The 22099-nt window shown below is 39.4% G+C and overlaps 1 protein-coding gene and 1 pseudogene across 2 annotated transcripts in view; one reads left to right on the top strand and one right to left on the bottom strand.

The window, feature by feature from the left end:
• The window catches only part of GNA14 (G protein subunit alpha 14), a 237777-nt gene that overhangs the window by 1673 nt on the left and 214005 nt on the right, over positions 1-22099 (bottom strand). For both annotated transcript variants that reach the window (XM_037798089.1, XM_037798090.1), the window contains exons 4-6: positions 9183-9311; positions 3489-3618; positions 903-1056 (exon numbers count right to left, since the gene is read on the bottom strand). In XM_037798089.1, coding sequence (XP_037654017.1) covers positions 903-1056; positions 3489-3618; positions 9183-9311 — 413 coding nt within the window. The remainder of the gene's footprint in view (positions 1-902; positions 1057-3488; positions 3619-9182; positions 9312-22099) is intronic.
• On the top strand, positions 9736-20160 carry LOC119505365 (annotated as a pseudogene).

Here is a 22099-nt window from a genome sequence, read left to right as displayed (position 1 = left end):
CCTGGGGAATTATTTTTATTGTACCTCATGATGAATCATAAAGTTGTATTTTAAGGTGTCCAGTGGTATCTGAAAATTATACCTTAACTTGATTTGTTTAAAACCAGTGACCCAATTTGGACCACTTTTGAAGAGACATAATCCTTCACTCAGACACAGAAGTGGGTTAGGAGAGGGAAAAGGAAGAATGTGGGAACAAACTGTATTAGGTGTCCAAGTCTGATTGTAAAGCTTGAGAGCTCTATACTACACAGTGTGATTAATAATAATATTTGATACCTCCTTTACCAGAAATAGTTAGCAATAGGGCATAAACTCTCCTGCTTTGGATAGTTTATGTATATGAAGAATGTTAAGGTCTGCCCTTCGTCTGGTAAAGGAGAAGTTCCTTTTAACTTGCAGTTAAGAAGTGCCAGGTACTCTGACTGGTACTGTGAATGCAAAGATAAATTGGACACAGCTGACTGGAAGACAGCTGAACAGACAGATGATACTACACAGTGTGAAGAAGGCCAAGAGAGAGCACATTCATCCCAGCCCAGCAAGGGAGCACAAAGAAGGCACAGCTAATGCAGGTTAGAGGTGGGGAGGGAGGGCAGGGGTCAAAAACACTTTCCAAAGGAGGAGATGCCTGAGCTGGGTCTTGGAGAACAAAGTTGAGTTAGTAAAATTAGTTGGTAAATGTATTCCAGGCATTGAGAGAGAATGTGGGGAGGTGCTTAGGTGAAAGCACAATGATGCAGAGTGACTGGAGCTTTGATTCAAGGGTGGGGAATGGTGGGAGGCTGTTAGAAGCCGATCATGCAGCCCTTGTAAGCCTTGGTAAGAACTTTGGACTGGTGTCAGGGAATGTTCAACAAGGTAATACAGAAACATGATCCACAGGGTGAACACTTACTTACCTGTATATTCTGGGAAATAGCTAATTAGATGAGAGTACATGATTTTCTCTTCTAAAAGGTCCTTCTTGTTTAAGAACAAAATTACAGATGAGTTCAGAAACCAGGGATAGGTAATAATTGTTTTAAATAAGGCCTTGCTTTCTTCCATGCGATTCTAAGTGAAAAACAAGAGACATAGGATAAACTAGAAAGAAAAGCAGTTCTTTGGGAACAACATGCCACATTGCCAGTTCCATCTGTCTGTACCTTTCTCACCAAGCTGCAGACTCTGGGTCACAGTCCTTGTTGTGGGATGGGCCACAAGGCACTAGTCTGCTGCTTCTGTTTCCTCCCCATTCCTACCATATCTCCTGAGTTACCCTTTCCTACTGCCTCCTGAATCTCCTACACAGATCTCTCCTGTAGCACTCCTAGTCCCAAACTAGCAAATAAGGAAATAAGGCTTTTGTGCAACTTGGAAAAAGAAGGTTCATACCCACATTAGACAGAAGTGTTCTGTATCATGTAATTATTGGAATTATCAAGTGGGGATGTTCACTGCATCAGACATTGGGTCTGGGCTTTCAGACTGCAGGTCAGGAGTCATGTGATGACGTGAGGAAGGAAGACACCTCCAGTAGAGCCACTGCCTTTAGGAACCCTAGGTGTTGGCAGAGAAAAGAACTAATGCACCTTCTCTATGCCATGCTCTACAGGCATGTAATACACGTAAGCTGTATAGGGGAATAGGATCCCCATTTTTATAATAAGCATACTATTGTTCAGAAAAAGTAAATAACTTTCCCAAGCCCAAACCATATTGGGACCTGGTTAAGGTTATGTAGAAGGACAATATTTTCTTGTCAATGTGTAATGTTTAAAAATTATTAAACACTCCTAATTTATGAAGAGCAGATAGAACACACAAATCTTATCTGGTGGCAGTAATTGTTCTAGGTAGGATTCCGCTCTAAGTATTTCTAAGAGGAAAGAAAGAAGACTTTTTTAGGGAGAGATGTGGTCAGGCTGAAAAACATCAAAAACCAGCACACCCACGCCAGAGGAACATGCTATAAAATCTCTATTTCCTTACAACTCCCAGACACCTGGGCTCATTCTCCCTCTAAATATACTTTTCGGATTAAAATCCAGAATTTATTACCAGAAAGGGAACCCCTCACTCCAATTCTGTTTTTAAACCTTTTTAAAAATGTATTATGACCTTATCAATAATGATCAATAAGGAAATACGATATATGGGAAAAAATCCCATACAGTGTGGTGAGTGAGTTGTAATACAGGAGGGGCTGCAGCCACGAGGGGAAAGTCTAGATGGTAATCACTTAATTTTTCTCCAAATACCTTTTGATTTTTATGAGAGAAGAAAATGTTTAATTTCTAAGCATGTCAGGCTGAGGTATTGGTATTTTTGAGTTTCCTGAAAAAATGTCACAAGTAAGTCCTAAGACAAATTTGGAGATAATTTTTCATATTGATAACTGGATGCCTGTTCTTTTTGGGTGGCAGCCAAGATTGTTCTGTGCACAGTGACACAAGTAAATGGGTTAAATCCTCCACTAATCCTGCTCTCAAGAAATAAAAGGTACGATTTGTTCATAGTTATTGCCTAATCCTGGACAAAGTTCTTTGCTGGTTTATTTTCATGCCCCGGAAACGAGACATTTTTATCAAAGGTCAAGAGTTCTTGGGCAAGTTTAGCAGAAGAGACGATGGGGATGACCATTTGTATCCTACAGAAAATACCCCTAATCTCCTAAAGAAGTGACTATGATGGTCCTGTTGACTCTCTAAGCAGATCCAGAAAATGAAGTTCTACCCTGCCAGGTCTTGGGCAGCTATGCAGGAGACTAAGTGGATGACTGGAATGGATCAGTGAGAGCTGCCCTGAGCAAACTCCTTTCTGGGGAAGTTAAGGACAGGTAGAATCCCAGGTGGTCCTCAGAAGAGCTCCAGGCATCTGGCATCTCTCTCCTTGCCAATAGGGATGCCTGTTCTCAGATAAAATTTATTAGAAACAGTGTTTCTCAACTTTGGCTCTGTATTAGAATCCCTGGAAAAGATACCCTCAACCCTAACCCAATAAATGTGAATCTCTAGGGTGGGGTCCAAAAGATAGTATTTTTTACCAGTTCCCCAGGGGATACCAGTATATCATTAGAACCACTGCTTTTGGGGCACTAGAATCATCTAGGAACTTTTTAAAATCTCCATGCCCAGGCCATACCCAATGCTGATTAAGGCAAAATCTTGGGGGCTGGGGGGTAACTCAGGGAATTCCACAGTGCATCCACGTTTGAGAATCAGGGTTCCAAGTCAGTGATTCTCAAACTTCCATATGTATGAACTACCTGGAACTTTGTTAAAATGCAGATTCTGATTCAATAAGTCTGGCTTGGTTCAGTAAGTATGCCTTTCTAAGAAGTTCCGGGTGATGCCTTTGCTGCTAGTCTGTGAACTCCACTGTGTGTGGCAAGACTATTTAACCTAAGGAATAGGGCCTATTGGCAGAGTTAGCTGGTTTCTTGGAAACTAGAGAAATAAAAGTCTTTGTCTTCCACAGCTAGTTAAACTCCCTACCCAGCTTACCTCATTGTCACACTCAGCCAGGACCTGGTCATATTCGCTCAGAGCAACCAAGAAAATAATGGAAGTGACGCTTTCAAAGCAATGAATCCATTTCCGCCTTTCAGATCGCTGGCCACCAACATCTACCATCCTTTTTAATAGAAACAGAGAAGATCAAAGGTTGGAATACATGACTGTTTGGGGAAAATGGACACATATTCATTATACCATGGAATTGGAGCTCTTTGGGGTACTCAGATTTTTAAGAATAAAAAGGGAGTCTGAGATTAAAATGTTTTGAGCACCACTGCTTTAGGCAATGAATAACCACTAGATGTTTCCTGGCAAAAGAACCACAGTATGTAAATGAACTTTCTGAAAACAGATAGAGACAACAGGTTCAGCCTGCTTGGGGAGACTGGTTAGGAAGTGGCTACAGTAGTCCAGGCAGAAAACAAAAGAATCCACTTGGGTTTTGCACTAACCATCATAGAGTCCCAGGACACCAGACACAAAAGGGATGAGAAGATGAGCAGTCTTCCAGGTCTACAGGCCCTATGTCCATTCTTGTTTTCATGGCTGCTCTAATTTTTCTGCAAATCCTTTCTGCAGTAGCTGGATGCTACCCCTTCTTCCCTATAAAGATCCCCAAGTCACCTTTATAAAGTATGGAAATCCAAAGCTTTTCTCTATGTCTTTGGGAAAGATTTCAGGGAATTGCAAGCTAGGGATCCCAAGCTCAAATGCCTCAGGGGTCAGGCAGTTTATGTAAATAAACCAAGAGGGCCTCTGCTAAATCGGAAAAAAAGAATGCAGCATTCAAAGGAGTGGCTGCTATACAACTGGTAGACAAAAAAACGAATCTCACTAGATCACGTAACTTTTCAAGGAAAACTAGCAATCAACTGTTTTACATGAAGCATCACAATTTTTAAATGTTAACTTTAAAAAAACTTTTTAAACACTGCGAGTGCCAAAGAGTATTCATCTGTGGGCCAGAGGCTGCTAAGCCACACCTTCTGCGACAGATGGATCCCTGAGTTTCCTGAACCATTGTGGTTAGGTGGCCCACAGGCCAACCCAAACCAAAAAGCAACTCTGCCCTTGAACCATGTCATGGCAGTACAGCCACAACTGCAATGGCATGTTCATGACTGGCTGCCCCACTTCATGGGAAGAAGCAGGGAATAAAGCTAGAAAGGAAAAATGAAACTGTCAAGAGGTTAGGCCTGAAGAAGCTGTTCTAAGGGATTCAATTTCAATGATCAGAATTCTCCAACTAGAAAGATTCCATTGGGGCAGAGGATGTATCTTGAGCTGTAAAATAATAGACGTCATTGATTAATGTAAAACTACTAATCAAAGCCTCATAAAGATAAACTTAGAAGAAATTTAACTCTTTTTAATGCAATTTTGTTGAGATATATTCACACACCATACAATCCATTCAAAGTATACAATCAGTGGCTCACCGTATCATCACATAGTTGTGCATTCATCACCACAATCAATTTTAGAACATTTTCATTACTATAGGAAAAGAAAAAAAAAGAGAAAACCCAAAACATTCCATACCCCTTATCCACCCCCACCGCATCACTGTCTGTAGCATAGGTGTGATACAGTTGTTACTGTTGATGAAAGACTAAGATTATTAAGACTGTTAAACTATCATCCGTAGTTTGCAATAGGTGCATTTTTCCCCCTTATATCACTCTAGTAAAACTCCTAGTAATAGTTTCGTGCATTTGTTCTGGTTCATGGAGGAAATTTTTTTATAGCTGTACTGTTAATCACAGTCATCATCCACATTATACTGTCCCATGTTTAAACCTCTGGCTTCTGGTGACATAGATGATGCTAAACTTACCCTATCAACCACCTCACACACAGTTCAGCATGGTTAATTATACTCAGTGTGCTACCAGCACCTCTTTCTATTTCCACTCATTTAAAATCAACCTAGTATCTTAAGCAACCACTCCCCATTCTCTAGCCTCATGCTATCTCCTGGTAACCTATATTCTAGATTCTATATGAGTTTACGTAGTGGAATGATCTCACTAATAGGAACTAATTAAGTATTTGTCCTTTTGTTTCTGGCTTATTTTACTCAAGCTGATATCATCAAGGTTCATTCATGTTGTGTGCTTCAGGACTTCATTCCTTCTTACTGCTGAATGCTGTTCCATCGTATGTATATACCCCATTTTGTTTATCTATTCATCAGTTGATGGACACTTGTGTTGTTTCCATCTTCTGGTAATTATGAAAAATGCTACTGTTAACATCAGTGTGCAAATGTCTGTTCACATCCCTGCTTGTAGTTTTTCTGGGTATATATCCAGTAGCAGGATTGCGGATTGTAGGGCAACTCTACATACTTAGCTTTCTGAGGAACCGCCCAACCATCTTCCACAGCAGCTGTACCATTTTACATTCCCATCAGCAGGGAATAAGTGTTCCTATTTCTCCACATCCTCTGCAACACTTGTTTCCTGTTTGTTTAATGGTAGCCATTCTAATATGGGTGTTGAAATGGTAGCTCGTGGTTTTGATTTGCATTTCCCTAATTAGTAAAACTGGGCATCTTTTCATGTGCTTGCTTGCCATTTTATTTCTTCACTGGAAAAATGTCTATTCATGTCTTTTGCCCATTTTTACTTGGGTTTTTCGTCTTTTTATTGTTGAGTTACAGTATTTCTCTGAATATTCTGGATATCAAACCCAGATAACCCAGATATCAGATATGTGGTTTCCAAATATTTTCTTCCATTGAGTTGGCTACTTTTTAAACCATTTAACAAAGTCCTTTGAAACACAGAAGTATTCAGTTTAAGGAGGTTCCACTTATTTTTTTCTTTTGTTGCTTATGCTTTGGGTGTTGACATTTGCTTGTTCTCCCTTGTAAAACTCTGTACAAAAATAAGTATACCTCAAAAAACCTGATTAAATAAAATACTGTGAACTCTACTAAGAAATGCTAGTCTAACAGTATACATTGAATCCCTTGTTAAAGTTTTCTTTGTAACAAAATGATCATATTTTTCTCTGAAAAAAAAATAAAAATAAAACATGTAGGAATATATTTACCCAAGGATCTAAAGGGCTTATATGAAGAAACTACAAAGCATTACTGAAATAAATTAAAGACCTAAATAAATAATGGAAGGACAGACATTCCATGCTCATGGACTAGAAGCTATAATATCATTAAGATGTCAGTAATACCCAAAGTGATTTACAGATTCAACCCATCCCAATCAAAATTCCAACAGCCTTCTTAGCAGAAATGGAAGAGCCAGTTATCAAATTTATATGGGAGGGTAAGGGGCTACTAATAGCTGAAGTCATCTTGAAAAAGAAGTTCAAAGTTGAGGAACTCTCAATCTAAATAGCATGGTACTGGCATGAGGACAGACATGTACACCAGTGGAATCAAATTTGAGAGTTTACCAAAAGGGGGATGCAAAATGAGACAAAATAATTTCAGTGGCTGAGAGATTCCAAATGGAGTCGAGAGGTCACTCTGGTGGACATTCTTATGCACTATATAGATAACACCTCTTAGGCTTTAATGTATTGGAATAGCTAGAAGTAAATACCTGAAACTACCAAACTCCAACCCGGCAGTCTGGACTCCTGAAGACAATTATATAATAATGTAGATTACGAGGGGTGACAGTGTGATTGTGAAGACCTTGTGGATCACACCCCCTTTATCTAGTGTATGGATGAGTGGAGGAATGGGGATAAAAACTAAAGGACAAATGGGGTGGGATGGGAGATGATTTGGGTGTTCTTTTTTTCACTTTTATTTTTTATTCTTGTTCTGGTTCTTTCTGATGTAAGGAAAATGTTCAGAGATAGATTGTGGTGATGAACGCATAACTATGTTATCATACTGTGGACAGTGGATTGTATATCATGGATGATTGTATGGTGTGTGAATGTATTTCAATAAAACTGAATTTAATAAAAAAAAATTTGAGAGTTTAATAAACCCTCACATTTATGGCCAGGTGATTTTTGACAAGGGTTCCAAGTCCACATTTAACTCAAAATGGATCAAAGACCTAAATGTAAGAACTAAAACTATAAAACTCCTAGATAAAAACATAGGGGAGCATCTTCAGGACCTTGTATTGTCCTTCAAGCAAAGGTTGCTGAGCCTACAAACTATGAAGAACAAAAGGAAAAATGATAGGTTGGACTTCATCAAAATTAAAAATTTTTCTGCAAAGGACATTAGCAAGAAAGTAAACAGACAACCTACAGAATGGGAGAAACTATTGGAAACCAACTATGTGATAAGGATTTAATTATCCAGAATATATAAAGAAATCCTACTATTCAACACAAAAGAACCAACAACACAATTGAAAAATGGGAAAAGGACTTGAATAGACATTTCTGCAAAGTATTTATATAAATGGCCATGAAGTGCATGAAAAAAATGTTCAATATGATTCACCATTAGAGAAATGCAAATCAAAACCACAATGAGATACCCTTTCATACCCACTAGAATGACTACTATTATAAAAACTGAAAATAACCACTGTTGGAGAGGATTCAGAGAAACAGGAACCTTGTACATTACTGGTCAGAATGTAAAATAGTGCAGCTACTGTGGAAAATAGTTTGGCAGTGCCTCAGGAAGTTGAGGATAGAATTACCATATGACCTACTTCTATGTATACACCCAAAAGAACTGAAAGCAGGGTCTCTGACAGATATCTGTATAGCAATGTTCACAGCAGCTTTATTCACAACAGCCAAAAGGTGGAAGCAACCCAAGTGTCCATCAGCCGATAAATGAATAAACAAAATATGGTATATACATACAATGGAATATTATTCAGCCACAAAAAGGAATGGGTTTCTGGTACATGATACAACATAGATGAACCCTGAAGACACGCTGAGTAAAACAAACCAGACCCTAAAGGACAAATATTGTATTTATATGAATATAATATGAAATAACTAGAATATGTAAATTCATAGAGATAGAAAGTGGAGCACAGGTTACTGGGGAAAGGGGGCATGGGAAGTTAATGTATAATGTGTATACGTGCCTATTTGGGGTGATGGGAAAGTTGTGGTAATGGATGGGGGTGAGGGTAGTGTAATTTTGTGAATGTGATTATGCTGAATGGTATGGTTTGGAGTGGCTGAGATTGAAAAGTTTATGTTGTTTTATATGTTTCCACAATTGGGAAAAAAAAAAAAAAGCAACTATGGAGACAATGACAATTAAATGCAATCCATGATCCTGGTCTGAAACTAGTAATAGAGGAAAAAAGGCCTAAAAGTATATTTGGGGGGACATATGAAAAAACTAGAATATAGGCTGTAAACTTTTTATCAATGTTAAATTGCTTGAACTTGACAACTATACTTAAGGTTACATAAGTGAATATCTTTGTTCTCAGGAAATGAAAGTATTAAATGTTCAAGGAGCAGGAAGTAGTACACAACCTATTCGCAAATGAATGGATGGATAGAATGATATGGGAAATGTGGCAAAATGTTAGAAATTGGTGGATCTGGGTATCTAGGTGGGGGGGGGGGGGGGAGTTCTCCATAGGTGGTTTGTATTATTTTTGTAATTGTCCTATAAGTTTGAAATAATTTTAAAATTAATTTTTTTAAATCCGTTTGAGGACTTCTAAATCTAGGTAGACAAATTCTTAATGGGGTCCATCTTACCGAAAGATGATGTTTTCCAAATCAAAAGGATACTCAATGATGCCAGTGGTGGGCACTCGGACACGAAGCACATCTTGCTGTGTTGGCACAAATGACGGCATGGCAATTCGGTCAATGTCAGTCAAGTAACTGTGACATGAGAGAAAAAGGGTCTGAGACTCCTTTAGAGAAGGGGAAATTCCAACTCATAGAGACCCCCACACAGATTCACTGATCCCAACAATGGCCTTTTATTGAGAGACATCTCTGGACCAGGATCCTCTCTCTACTGCCCTTCCCCCATTACCGTTCTGCAGATTATTCTACTTCCTCCTGCTGGGTTTTAGGCTAGCCCTGACCACAGTCTGTTTGGCCAGTAAGAGAGAGGGTGGAGCTGGAAGGAATAGCATGTTGGAAATGGTGCTCTCTGACTTCCCATCTGTTCTCCTTCCAAAAGCCTTTCTCTTTCCCACTTGCTCTCATCCAAGAACATTAAATAATGTAATGGGGAGTTGGTGCTGGGAAACCCAGGGTTGATCTTGACAACAGGCTCGAGATTATCCCGGGTAACATAATGCCAGCTGAATGTAAAAAGCCAATTATTATAGAAGAAAAAGAATCTTTACTAAACAAACAATGAGGAAAAAGGCTGCAGTGAAAGGCAGCCAGTGAAAAGCAGGGAGAAACCAAAAGATGACAAGCTTACTGCCAAGGAGGTTATTAAGGCCACTGAAGATAAAAAGAAGAAACTGGAAGAAGATTTAAAAAAAAAAAAAAATGAATGCAAGAAAAAAGAAGAAAAGGTAAAGGGCACAGGAAGAATTTAAAAAGAAGAGCAGGCAAGACAAAGCTGCTAAATTGAAAGAGAAAGAGGAACCTCTTCAGCTTGGAAACAACATCAATTAAAGAAGGAACTTCACAGCAAAAACCAAAATGCTCCAGACAACCTACCAGATGAAAATTTCTTTAGCTGACTAGACTCAAGTTTGAAGAAAAATACTGCTTTTGTGAAGAAACTAAAACTATTACAGAACAACAGAGAGACTCCTTGTCCCATGATTTTAATGGCCTAAATTTAAGCAAATACATTGCAGAAACTGCGGCTTCTGTTGTGGAAGCAAAGCTAAAAATATGTGATGTGAATTGTACTGTGCACTTACGTTCTCTCTTTCACCCACGCTATGCTGACTTTGCCCCATTGTTTGTTCAGGTTTGGGAAAAACATTTTGAAGTAAGGAAAGAGGAGAAAACACCTAACATCACCAAGTTAAGAACTGATCTGCATTTCATTGCAGAGTTGCCAATAGTTGAGATTTTCACTGACAAGGCAGGTCTTTCCGAATCTGTGAACAGCTGAAAAATCTTAATGCTGATTGTGAATCCCATACTCATGTTTCTGTGGTGAATAGTTTTTGTTGACGTTTTGGAGATGATATTGCTGGACTTGTATCAAGGAAAGTAAAGGGTGCTGCAGAGAAGTTTAATTTGCACTTTCTTCCTAGTGAGATAATTAGTCCAGAGAAACAACAACCTTTCCAGAATCTTTTAAAATAATACTTTACGTCCTTGACCAAACACCTGAAAAGGGAACACGGGGAGCTACAAAATACTGAGAGACAAAACAGGCATATTCTCCATTCTAAAGGACCCAAATGAAGATAGACATAAACAGTATGAGGAATTTGCTTTGTCTTCCCAGAAGCTACTGGCAAATTCTCAATCCTTAGCAGACCTTTTAGATGAAAATATGCCAAATCTTCCTCAAGACAAACCAACACCTGAAGAGCATGGGCCTGGAATTGATATATTTACACCTGGTAATCCTGGGGAACGTGACTTGGAAGGTGGCATATGGGAAGGTAAAGATGCCTGAAATTTTTATGAGACCCTCATTGATTTGAAAGCTTTTGTTCCAGCCATCTTATTTAAAGATAATGAAAAAAGTTGTCAGAACAAAGACTCCAACAAAGATGATTCAAAGAGGCAAAAGACTCTTAAGAATAATGAGGTATCATGTTCTGATAATTTGGAGCTTGAGTTGGAGAATCTAGAAACTAATGATGATACCTTGGAGTTAGAGGGTGGAGGTGATGCTTTCCTCCAGCAGTTGCCCAACTGTGTCAATCAAGATCTGATAGACAAGGCAGCAATGGATTTTTGAATGAACATGAACACAAAAGCAAATAGGAAAAATTGGTATGGGTAGTCTTCATAGTTCTAGACAAAGATTGGATGTGCTACCATTTTATGTAAGATTGATTGCTACATTGCATCCCTGCATTTATGATGTAGCAGAGGTTCCCATGCTGAGGGGGGATTTTAGATTTCATGTACAAACAAAAAAGGACCAGATAAATTTTGAAACAGAATAAAACAGTTCGTTTCATTGGAGAACTTAGCAAGTTTAAGACACTTACAAAAAACGATATACTACATCATTTAAAGATGCTCCACTCAAGACTTTTCCCATCACCATATTGAAATGACATGTACCCTCCCAGAAACGTGTGGAAGATTTCTTTTCAGATCTCCAGAGTCTCACCTGAGGGCCAGTGTACTTTTGGAACAAATGATGAGAAAAAACAAGCCATGCATCTTAATGCAAGATATATCACAGTGGTGGAGAATGCATATTATTACTGCAGCCCACCTCTAGCTGAAAAGACAGTGAAAAAGAAATGTCCTCCTCTCCAGGAGTATGTTTGGAAACCTTTGTACAAGGATCTCTCTAAGGTTACCACTGATAAGGTTTTGAGACAGATGAGCAAGCTGCCCTGGCAGGACCAAGAAGTGAAAGAGACTATGTCAGGTGTTGTATGATAAATATCTGGAATGTGAAATACAGTAATATTCATTGTATAGCTAATCTTTTAGCTGCACTCATACTCTGTGAAGAGGGTGTTGGAATTCACATGGTGGATGGAGTTATAGAAGATACTAGATTGGGAATGGAAGTTAATCAACCTAAATTTAATCAGACATATTAGCCGTGCCAAGTTCTTAGGGGAACTTTATAATTATCGAATGGTGTAATCAGCTGTTATTTTCAGAACTTTTCATTCTTTTATTTCATTTAGTGTTAACCCTCATGGCTCTCCAAGTTCATTGGACCCTCTTGAACATCTTTTCCAAATCAGACTAGTATGCACTATATATTGGCCAATACTTAGAGGTTCCCATAAATGAAAACTAGATTGCTTTCTTGTATATTTTCAGTGTTACGTGTGGTGGAAGAAAAGTTTGGACAAAAGACTATCCATTTCCTTACTGACAAAGATTACATAATTAGTGATACATTAGAACTATTCTCTGGAGGAATCCATCAGAGGTACATGACTTAGAACCAGAATTCTTAATAAAACTAGGCCTACTGAATGACAGATACAAAAGATTCTGTGACAGAAGGGGAAAACCTCAAAGAGGATGAAGAAGAAGGGGGAGCTGAAATGGAAGTGAAGTAAATGAACCAGGTGAAGAGAAGCATTCTGAAAATGATGATTATGAGGGAGAAGAAGAGAATACAGATAACTTTACAGATTCCAATAAAGAGAATGGGAGGCGGGGCAAGATGGTAGACTGGTGAGCTGTATGTTTTAGTTACTCCTCCAGGAAAGTAGGTAGAAAGCCAGGAACTGCATGGACTGGACACCACAGAGCAATCTGACTTTGGGCATACTTCATACAACACTCATGAAAACGTGGAACTGCTGAGATCAGCGAAATCTGTAAGTTTTTGCGGCCAGGGGACCCGCGCCCCTCCCTGCCAGGCTCAGTCCCGGGGGAGGAGGGGCTGTCAGCTCCGGGAAGGAGAAGGGAGAACTGCAGTGGCTGCTCTTATCGGAAACTCATTCTACTGATACAGACTCCAACCATAGATAGACTGAGACCAGACACCAGAGAATCTGAGAGCAGCCAGCCCAGCAGAGAGGAGACAGGCATAGAAAAAAAACAACACGAAAAACTCCAAAATAAAAGCGGAGGATTTTTGGAGTTCTGGTGAACATAGAAAGGGGAAGGGCCCTGAGGCGCATATGCAAATCCCGAAGAAAAGCCGATCTCTCTGCCCTGTGGACCTTTCCTTAATGGCCCTGGTTGCTTTGTCTCTTAGCATTTCAATAACCCATTAGATCTCCCAGGAGGGCCCGTTTTTTTTTTTTTGTTGTTGTTTTTTTTTTTTTTTTTTTTTACCTTTTTTCTTTTTCTAAAACAATTACTCTAAGAAGCCCAATACAGAAAGCTTCAAAGACTTACTATTTGGGCAGGTCAAGTCAAGAGCAGAACTAGGAGAGCTCTGAGACAAAACGCAATAATCCAGTGGCTGAGAAAATTCACTAAACACCACAACTTCCCAAGAAAAGGGGGGTGTCCGCCCACAGCCATCATCCTGGTGGACAGGAAACACTCCTGCCCATCGCCAGCCCCATAGCCCAGAACTGCCCCAGACAACCCAGTGTGACGGAAGTGCTTCAAATAACAGGCACACACCACAAAACTGGGTGTGGACATTAGCCTTCCCTGCAACCTCAGCTGATAGTCCCAGAGTTGGGAAGGTAGAGCAGTGTGAATTAACAAAGCCCCATTCAGCCATCATTTCAGCAGACTGGGAGCCTCCCTACACAGCCCACCAGCCCAGAACTGCCCTGGGGGGACAGCACTCACCTGTGACATAGCACAGTCATCCCCCAACAGAGGACCCGGGGTGCACGGCCTGGAAGAGGGGCCCACTTGCAAGTCTCAGGAGCCATATGCCAATACCAAGGACTTGTGGGTCAGTGGCAGAGACAAACTGTGGCAGGACTGAACTGAAGGATTAGACTATTGCAGCAGCTTTAAAACTCTAGGATCACCAGGGAGATTTGATTGTTAGAGCCACCCCCCCCCCCTGACTGCCCAGAAACACGCCCCATATACAGGGCAGGCAACACCAACTACACACGCAAGCTTGGTACACCAATTGGACCCCACAAGACTCACTCCCCCACTCACCAAAAAGGCTAAGCAGGGGAGAACTGGCTTGTGGAGAACAGGTGGCTCGTGGACGCCACCTGCTGGTTAGTTAGAGAAAGTGTACTCCACGAAACTGTAGATCTGATAAATTAGAGATAAGGACTTCAATTGGTCTACAAATCCTAAAAGAACCCTATCAAGTTCAGCAAATGCCACGAGGCCAAAAACAACAGAAAATTATAAAGCATATGAAAAAACCAGACGATATGGATAACCCAAGCCCAAGCACCCAAACCAAAAGACCAGAAGAGACACAGCACCTAGAGCAGCTACTCAAAGAACTAAAGATGAACAATGAGACCATAGTACGGGAGATAAAGGAAATCAAGAAGACCCTAGAAGAGCATAAAGAAGACATTGCAAGACTAAATAAAAAAATGGATGATCTTATGGAAATTAAAGAAACTGTTGACCAAATTAAAAAGACTCTGGACACTCATAGTACAAGACTAGAGGAAGTTGAACAACGAATCAGTGACCTCGAAGATGACAGAATGGAAAATGAAAACGTAAAAGAAAGAATGGGGAAAAAAATTGAAAAAATCGAAATGGACCTCAGGGATATGATAGATAATATGAAACGTCCAAATATAAGACTCATTGGTGTCCCAGAAGGGGAAGAAAAGGGTAAAGGTCTAGGAAGAGTATTCAAAGAAATTGTTGGGGAAAACTTCCCAAATCTTCTAAACAACATAAATACACAAATCATAAATGCTCAACGAACTCCAAATAGAATAAATCCAAATAAACCCACTCCGAGACATATACTGATCACACTATCAAACACAGAAGAGAAGGAGCAAGTTCTGAAAGCAGCAAGAGAAAAGCAATTCACCACATACAAAGGAAACAGCATAAGACTAAGTAGTGACTACTCAGCAGCCACCATGGACGCAAGAAGGCAGTGGCACGATATATTTAAAATTCTGAGTGAGAAAAATTTCCAGCCAAGAATACTTTATCCAGCAAAGCTCTCCTTCAAATTTGAGGGAGAGCTTAAATTTTTCACAGACAAACAAATGCTGAGAGAATTTCCTAACAAGAGACCTGCCCTACTGGAGATACTAAAGGGAGCCCTACAGACAGAGAAACAAAGAAAGGACAGAGAGACTTGGAGAAAGGTTCAGTACTAAAGAGATTCGGTATGGGTACAATAAAGGATATTAATAGACAGAGGGGAAAAATATGACAAACATAAACCAAAGGATAAGATGGCTGATTCAAGAAATGCCTTCACGGTTATAACGTTGAATGTAAATGGATTAAACTCCCCAATGAAAAGATATAGATTCGCAGAATGGATCAAAAAAAAAGAACCATCAATATGTTGCATACAAGAGACTCATCTTAGACACAGGGACACAAAGAAACTGAAAGTGAAAGGATGGAAAAAAATATTTCATGCAAGCTACAGCCAAAAGAAAGCAGGTGTAGCAATATTAATCTCAGATAAAATAGACTTCAAATGCAGGGATGTTTTGAGAGACAAAGAAGGCCACTACGTACTAATAAAAGGGGCAATTCAGCAAGAAGAAATAACAATCGTAAATGTCTATGCACCCAATCAAGGTGCCACAAAATACATGAGAGAAACACTGGCAAAACTAAAGGAAGCAATTGATGTTTCCACAATAATTGTGGGAGACTTCAACACATCACTCTCTCCTATAGATAGATCAACCAGACAGAAGACCAATAAGGAAATTGAAAACCTAAACAATCTGATAAATGAATTAGATTTAACAGACATATACAGGACATTACATCCCAAATCACCAGGATACACATACTTTTCTAGTGCTCATGGAACTTTCTCCAGAATAGATCATATGCTGGGACATAAAACAAGCCTCAATAAATTTAAAAAGATTGAAATTATTCAAAGCACATTCTCTGACCACAATGGAATACAATTAGAAGTCAATAACCATCAGAGACTTAGAAAATTCACAAATACCTGGAGGTTAAACAACACACTCCTAAACAATCAGTGGGTTAAAGAAGAAATAGCAAGAGAAATTGCTAAATATATAGAGACGAATGAAAATGAGAACACAACATACCAAAACCTATGGGATGCAGCAAAAGCAGTGCTAAGGGGGAAATTTATAGCACTAAACGCATATATTAAAAAGGAAGAAAGAGCCAAAATCAAAGAACTAATGGATCAACTGAAGAAGCTAGAAAATGAACAGCAAACCAATCCTAAACCAAGTACAAGAAAAGAAATAACAAGGATTAAAGCAGAAATAAATGACATAGAGAACAAAAAAACAATAGAGAGGATAAATATCACCAAAAGTTGGTTCTTTGAGAAGATCAACAAGATTGACAAGCCCCTAGCTAGACTGACAAAATCAAAAAGACAGAAGACCTATATAAACAAAATAATGAATGAAAAAGGTGACATAACTGCAGATCCTGAAGAAATTAAAAAAATTATAAGAGGATACTATGAACAACTGTATGGCAACAAACTGGATAATGTAGAGGAAATGGACAATTTCCTGGAAACATATGAACAACCTAGACTGACCACAGAAGAAATAGAAGACCTCAACCAACCCATCACAAGCAAAGAGATCCAATCAGTCATCAAAAATCTTCCCACAAATAAATGCCCAGGGCCAGATGGCTTCACAGGGGAATTCTACCAAACTTTCCAGAAAGAACTGACACCAATCTTACTCAAACTCTTTCAAAACATTGAAGAAAATGGAACACTACCTAACTCATTTTATGAAGCTAACATCAATCTAATACCAAAACCAGGCAAAGATGTTACAAAAAAGGAAAACTACCGGCCAATCTCCCTAATGAATATAGATGCAAAAATCCTCAACAAAATACTTGCAAATCGAATCCAAAGACACATTAAAAAAATCATACACCATGACCAAGTGGGGTTTATTCCAGGCATGCAAGGATGGTTCAACATAAGAAAATCAATCAATGTATTACAACACATTAACAAGTCAAAAGGGAAAAATCAATTGATCATCTCAATAGATGCTGAAAAAGCATTTGAAAAATCCAACATCCGTTTTTGATAAAAACACTTCAAAAGGTAGGAATTAAAGGAAACTTCCTCAACATGATTAAGAGCATATATGAAAAACCCACAGCCAGCATAGTACTCAATGGTGAGAGACTGAAAGCCTTCCCTCTAAGATCAGGAACAAGACAAGGATGCCCGCTGTCACCACTGTTATTCAACATTGTGCTGGAAGTGCTAGCCAGGGCAATCCGGCAAGACAAAGAAATAAAAGGCATCCAAATTGGAAAAGAAGAAGTAAAACTGTCATTGTTTGCAGATGATATGATCTTATATCTAGAAAACCCTGAGAAATCGACGATACAGCTACTAGAGCTAATAAAGAAATTTAGCAAAGTAGCGGGATACAAGATTAATGCACATAAGTCCGTAATGTTTCTATATGCTAGAAATGAACAAACTGAAGAGACACTCAAGAAAATGATACCATTTTCAATAGCAACTAAAAAAATCAAGTACCTAGGAATAAACTTAACCAAAGATGTAAAAGACCTATACAAAGAAAACTACATAACTCTACTAAAAGAAATAGAAGGGGACCTTAAAAGATGGAAAAATATTCCATGTTCATGGATAGGAAGACTAAATGTCATTAAGATGTCAATTCTACCCAAACTCATCTACAGATTCAATGCAATCCCAATCAAAATTCCAACAACCTACTTTGCAGACTTGGAAAAGCTAGTTATCAAATTTATTTGGAAAGGGAAGATGCCTCGAATTGCTAAAGACACTCTAAAAAAGAAAAACGAAGTGGGAGGACTTACACTCCCTGACTTTGAAGCTTATTATAAAGCCACAGTTGCCAAAACAGCATGGTACTGGCACAAAGATAGACATATAGATCAATGGAATCGAATTGAGAATTCGGAGACAGACCCTCAGATCTATGGCCGACTGCTCTTTGATAAGGCCCCCAAAGTCACTGAACTGAGTCATAATGGTCTTTTCAACAAATGGGGCTGGGAGAGTTGGATATCCATATCCAAAAGAATGAAAGAGGACCCCTACCTCACCCCCTACACAAAAATTAACTCAAAATGGACCAAAGATCTCAATATAAAAGAAAGTACCATAAAACTCCTAGAAGATAATGTAGGAAAACCTCTTCAAGACCTTGTATTAGGCGGCCACTTCCTAGAATTTACACCCAAAGCACAAGCAACAAAAGAGAAAATAGATAAATGGGAACTCCTCAAGCTTAGAAGTTTCTGCACCTCAAAGGAATTTCTCAAAAAGGTAAAGAGGCAGCCAACTCAATGGGAAAAAATTTTTGGAAACCATGTATCTGAGAAAAGACTGATATCTTGCATATATAAAGAAATCCTACAACTCAATGACAATAGTACAGTCGGCCCAATTATAAAATGGGCAAAAGATATGAAAAGACAGTTCTCTGAAGAGGAAATACAAATGGCCAAGAAACACATGAAAAAATGTTCAGCTTCACTAGCTATTAGAGAGATGCAAATTAAGACCACAATGAGATACCATCTAACACCGGTTAGAATGGCTGCCATTAAACAAACAGGAAACTACAAATGCTGGAGGGGATGTGGAGAAATTGGGACTCTTATTCACTGTTGGTGGGACTGTATAATGGTTCAGCCACTCTGGAAGTCAGTCTGGCAGTTCCTTAGAAAACTAGATATAGAGTTACCATTCGATCCAGCGATTGCACTTCTCGGTATATACCCGGAAGATCGGAAAGCAGTGACACGAACAGATATCTGCACGCCAATGTTCATAGCAGCATTATTCACAATTGCCAAAAGATGGAAACAACCCAAATGTCCTTCAACAGATGAGTGGATAAATAAAATGTGGTATATACACACGATGGAATACTACGCAGCAGTAAGAAGGAACGATCTCGTGAAACATATGACAACATGGATGAACCTTGAAGACATAATGCTAAGCGAAATAAGCCAGGCACAAAAAGAGAAATATTATATGCTACCACTAATGTGAACTTTGAAAAATGTAAAACAAATGGCTTACAATGTAGAATGTAGGGGAACTAGCAATAGAGAGCAATTAAGGAAGGGGGAACAATAATCGAAGAAGAACAGATAAGCTATTTAACGTTCTGGGGATGCCCAGGAATGACTATGGTCTGTGAATTTCTGATGGATATAGTAGGAGCAAGTTCACAGAAATGTTGCTATATTAGGTAACTTTCTTGGGGTAAAGTAGGAACATGTTGGAAGTTAAGCAGTTATCTTAGGTTAGTTGTCTTTTTCTTACTCCCTTGTTATGGTCTCTTTGAAATGTTCTTTTATTGTATGTTTGTTTTCTTTTTAACTTTTTTTTCATACAGTTGATTTAAAAAAGAAGGGAAAGTTAAAAAAAAAAAAAAAACAAGGAAAAAAAAAAAAGATGTAGTGCCCCCTTGAGGAGCCTGTGGAGAATTCAGGGGTATTCACCTACCCCACCTCCATGGTTGCTAACAGGACCACAGACATAAGGGACTGGTGGTTTGATGGGTTCAGCCCTCTACCACAGGTTTTACCATTGGGAAGACGGTTGCTGCAAAGGAGAGGCTAGGCCTCCCTATGGTTGTGCCTAAGAGCCTCCTCCCGAATGCCTCTTTGTTGCTCAGATGTGGCCCTGTCTCTCTAGCTAAGCCAACTTGAAAGGTGAAATCACTGCCCTCCCCCCTACGAGGGATCAGACACCCAGGGGAGTGAATCTCCCTGGCAACGTGGAATATGACTCCCGGGGAGGAATGTAGACCCGGCATCGTGGGACAGAGAACATCTTCTTGACCAAAAGGGGGATGTAAAAGGAAATGAAATAAGCTTCAGTGGCAGAGAGAATCCAAAAGGAGCCGAGAGGTCACTCTGGTGGGCAGTCTTACGCACACTTTAGACAACCCTTTTTAGGTTCTAAAGAATTGGGGTAGCTGGTGGTGGATACCTGAAACTATCAAACTACAACCCAGAACCCATGAATCTCGAAGACAGTTGTATAAAAATGTAGCTTATGAGGGGTGACAAGGGGATTGGGAAAGCCATAAGGACCACACTCCACTTTGTCTAGTTTATGGATGGATGAGTAGAAAAATAGGGGAAGGAAACAAACAGACAAAGGTACCCAGTGTTCTTTTTTACTTCAATTGCTCTTTTTCACTCTAATTATTATTCTTGTTATTCTTGTGTGTGTGCTAATGAAGGTGTCAGGGATTGATTTTGGTGATGAATGTACAACTATGTAATGGTACTGTGAACAATCGAAAGTACGATTTGTTTTGTATGACTGCGTGGTATATGAATATATCTCAATAAAATGAAGATAAAAAAAAAATAAAGAGAATGAAATCGATGAAGAGAAGAAACACTGAGGTAGTAATTAAAGGTGGTGGACTTAAGGATGTACCTGGTGTAGAGGATGAGGACTTTATTCAAGCTCTGGATAAACTGATGCTACAAAATCTTCAGCAACAAACTGGCAAATCTGTGAAAGTGCACCAATATGACGTTGCTATTCCTTCACACCTCAAAAGTCAGCTGAGGAAAGCAACACCACTTGGGGGTGGGGAGGGAGAGGCAGAGTCCGCAAACACAATGTCATTTGTCATGCTAACAAGAAAAGGCAGTAAACAGCAGTTTAAGTTCCTTAATGTACCCCTGTCCTCCCAACTTGCTGCAAATCATTAGAACCAGCAACAGGCAGAACAAGAAGAAAGAATGAGAATGATACCACACACTAGATACCAATAAGCGGCAAGAACAAGATTATCATCAAGAAATGTTGCAGTCTTCTGCATAGCGCCCAGCTCCTGCAAACACCAATCATAAGTGATGGCCTCGTTACCAACATCCAAAGAGAGCACCTAATGCAGATCTAATCTTTAAGACTGGTAGGAGGAGACACTGATCCAGCAGCGCATGTCATTTCATTATGTCCTGTATCTGATGATGTAGGTAGTGGAGTCCTCCAGCAATTGAATGAGAGCAGTGGACACATCTCAGCATGTCAGTCTAGAGAGTTGCAAATCTAATCCTGGGACAGGCTGGGGCCATGAGGCAGAACCACCAGCCTCTGCCCACACCAGAACAAGTTGACACTTCCAGATTTGGCATAAAAGGCCTTTTGTAAGGGGAACCATGTAAGGGTTAATCTTCTCTTAGGAATGGCAGTCAAGAAATGAGGTGGTTGACTTGACTGCTGAGCAGTTACACCAAGAAGAGGTGTCAATGATATGTCAGAGCCGGAGAAGAAAAGGTTGTGATGATAATGGTATGGGAGAAATGAACTTGTGCTTTAAACCTGATTGAGTTACAGGGTCTCTGAATTGACCATCCCATGTTGGAAGAAGATACATTTCGGAGCTCAAAGACTACAGTAGAAAAGTATAGAGCAAGCAGTAAAATCTTCTAGTAAAAACTTACGTGCAGGACAACAAAATGATGAAAGATATCCAAATGCCAGATAATCCACCAGGAAGGTTTTTGTTTAGAAATTTGTTTCAAGAGGGACAAGGGGATGAGGGAGAAAAAATCAGTTTTATCCATCAGAGTCAGTAATATAAAATTACCTGTGAGGGTAAAAGAAAAATGTGAAGCCTACTGGTATACAAAGAACGTTAACTCAGATGGCTTAGAGAAGTCTGATACCAGCCCAAGCACAGGGATATAGTTGAACCCATTGTAAGTATCATTGAAAACAACACCGTGTCGGTCATGACACCACAGAAAACGAAGGACAACAAGCAGTGGATCCAAATAGTTGGTTGACCTTAATGGGTTCACAGCCTCTATCTCTAAACAAAGTATGGAAACAAGTAGAGCTTTTATTTTGCGTTTGGTGTGGTTTTCCCCACTAAGTATAAGTGAGGGTTCTTCTAATATCTGATGTTTTAGGACATTTG

The sequence above is a fragment of the Choloepus didactylus genome, chromosome 10 (genome assembly GCF_015220235.1).
Source record: "Choloepus didactylus isolate mChoDid1 chromosome 10, mChoDid1.pri, whole genome shotgun sequence".
In the NCBI taxonomy this organism is placed as follows: domain Eukaryota; kingdom Metazoa; phylum Chordata; class Mammalia; order Pilosa; family Megalonychidae; genus Choloepus; species Choloepus didactylus.
Note: the sequence above shows the minus strand (reverse complement) of the source record. Positions and strands in the feature narration are given on the sequence as shown.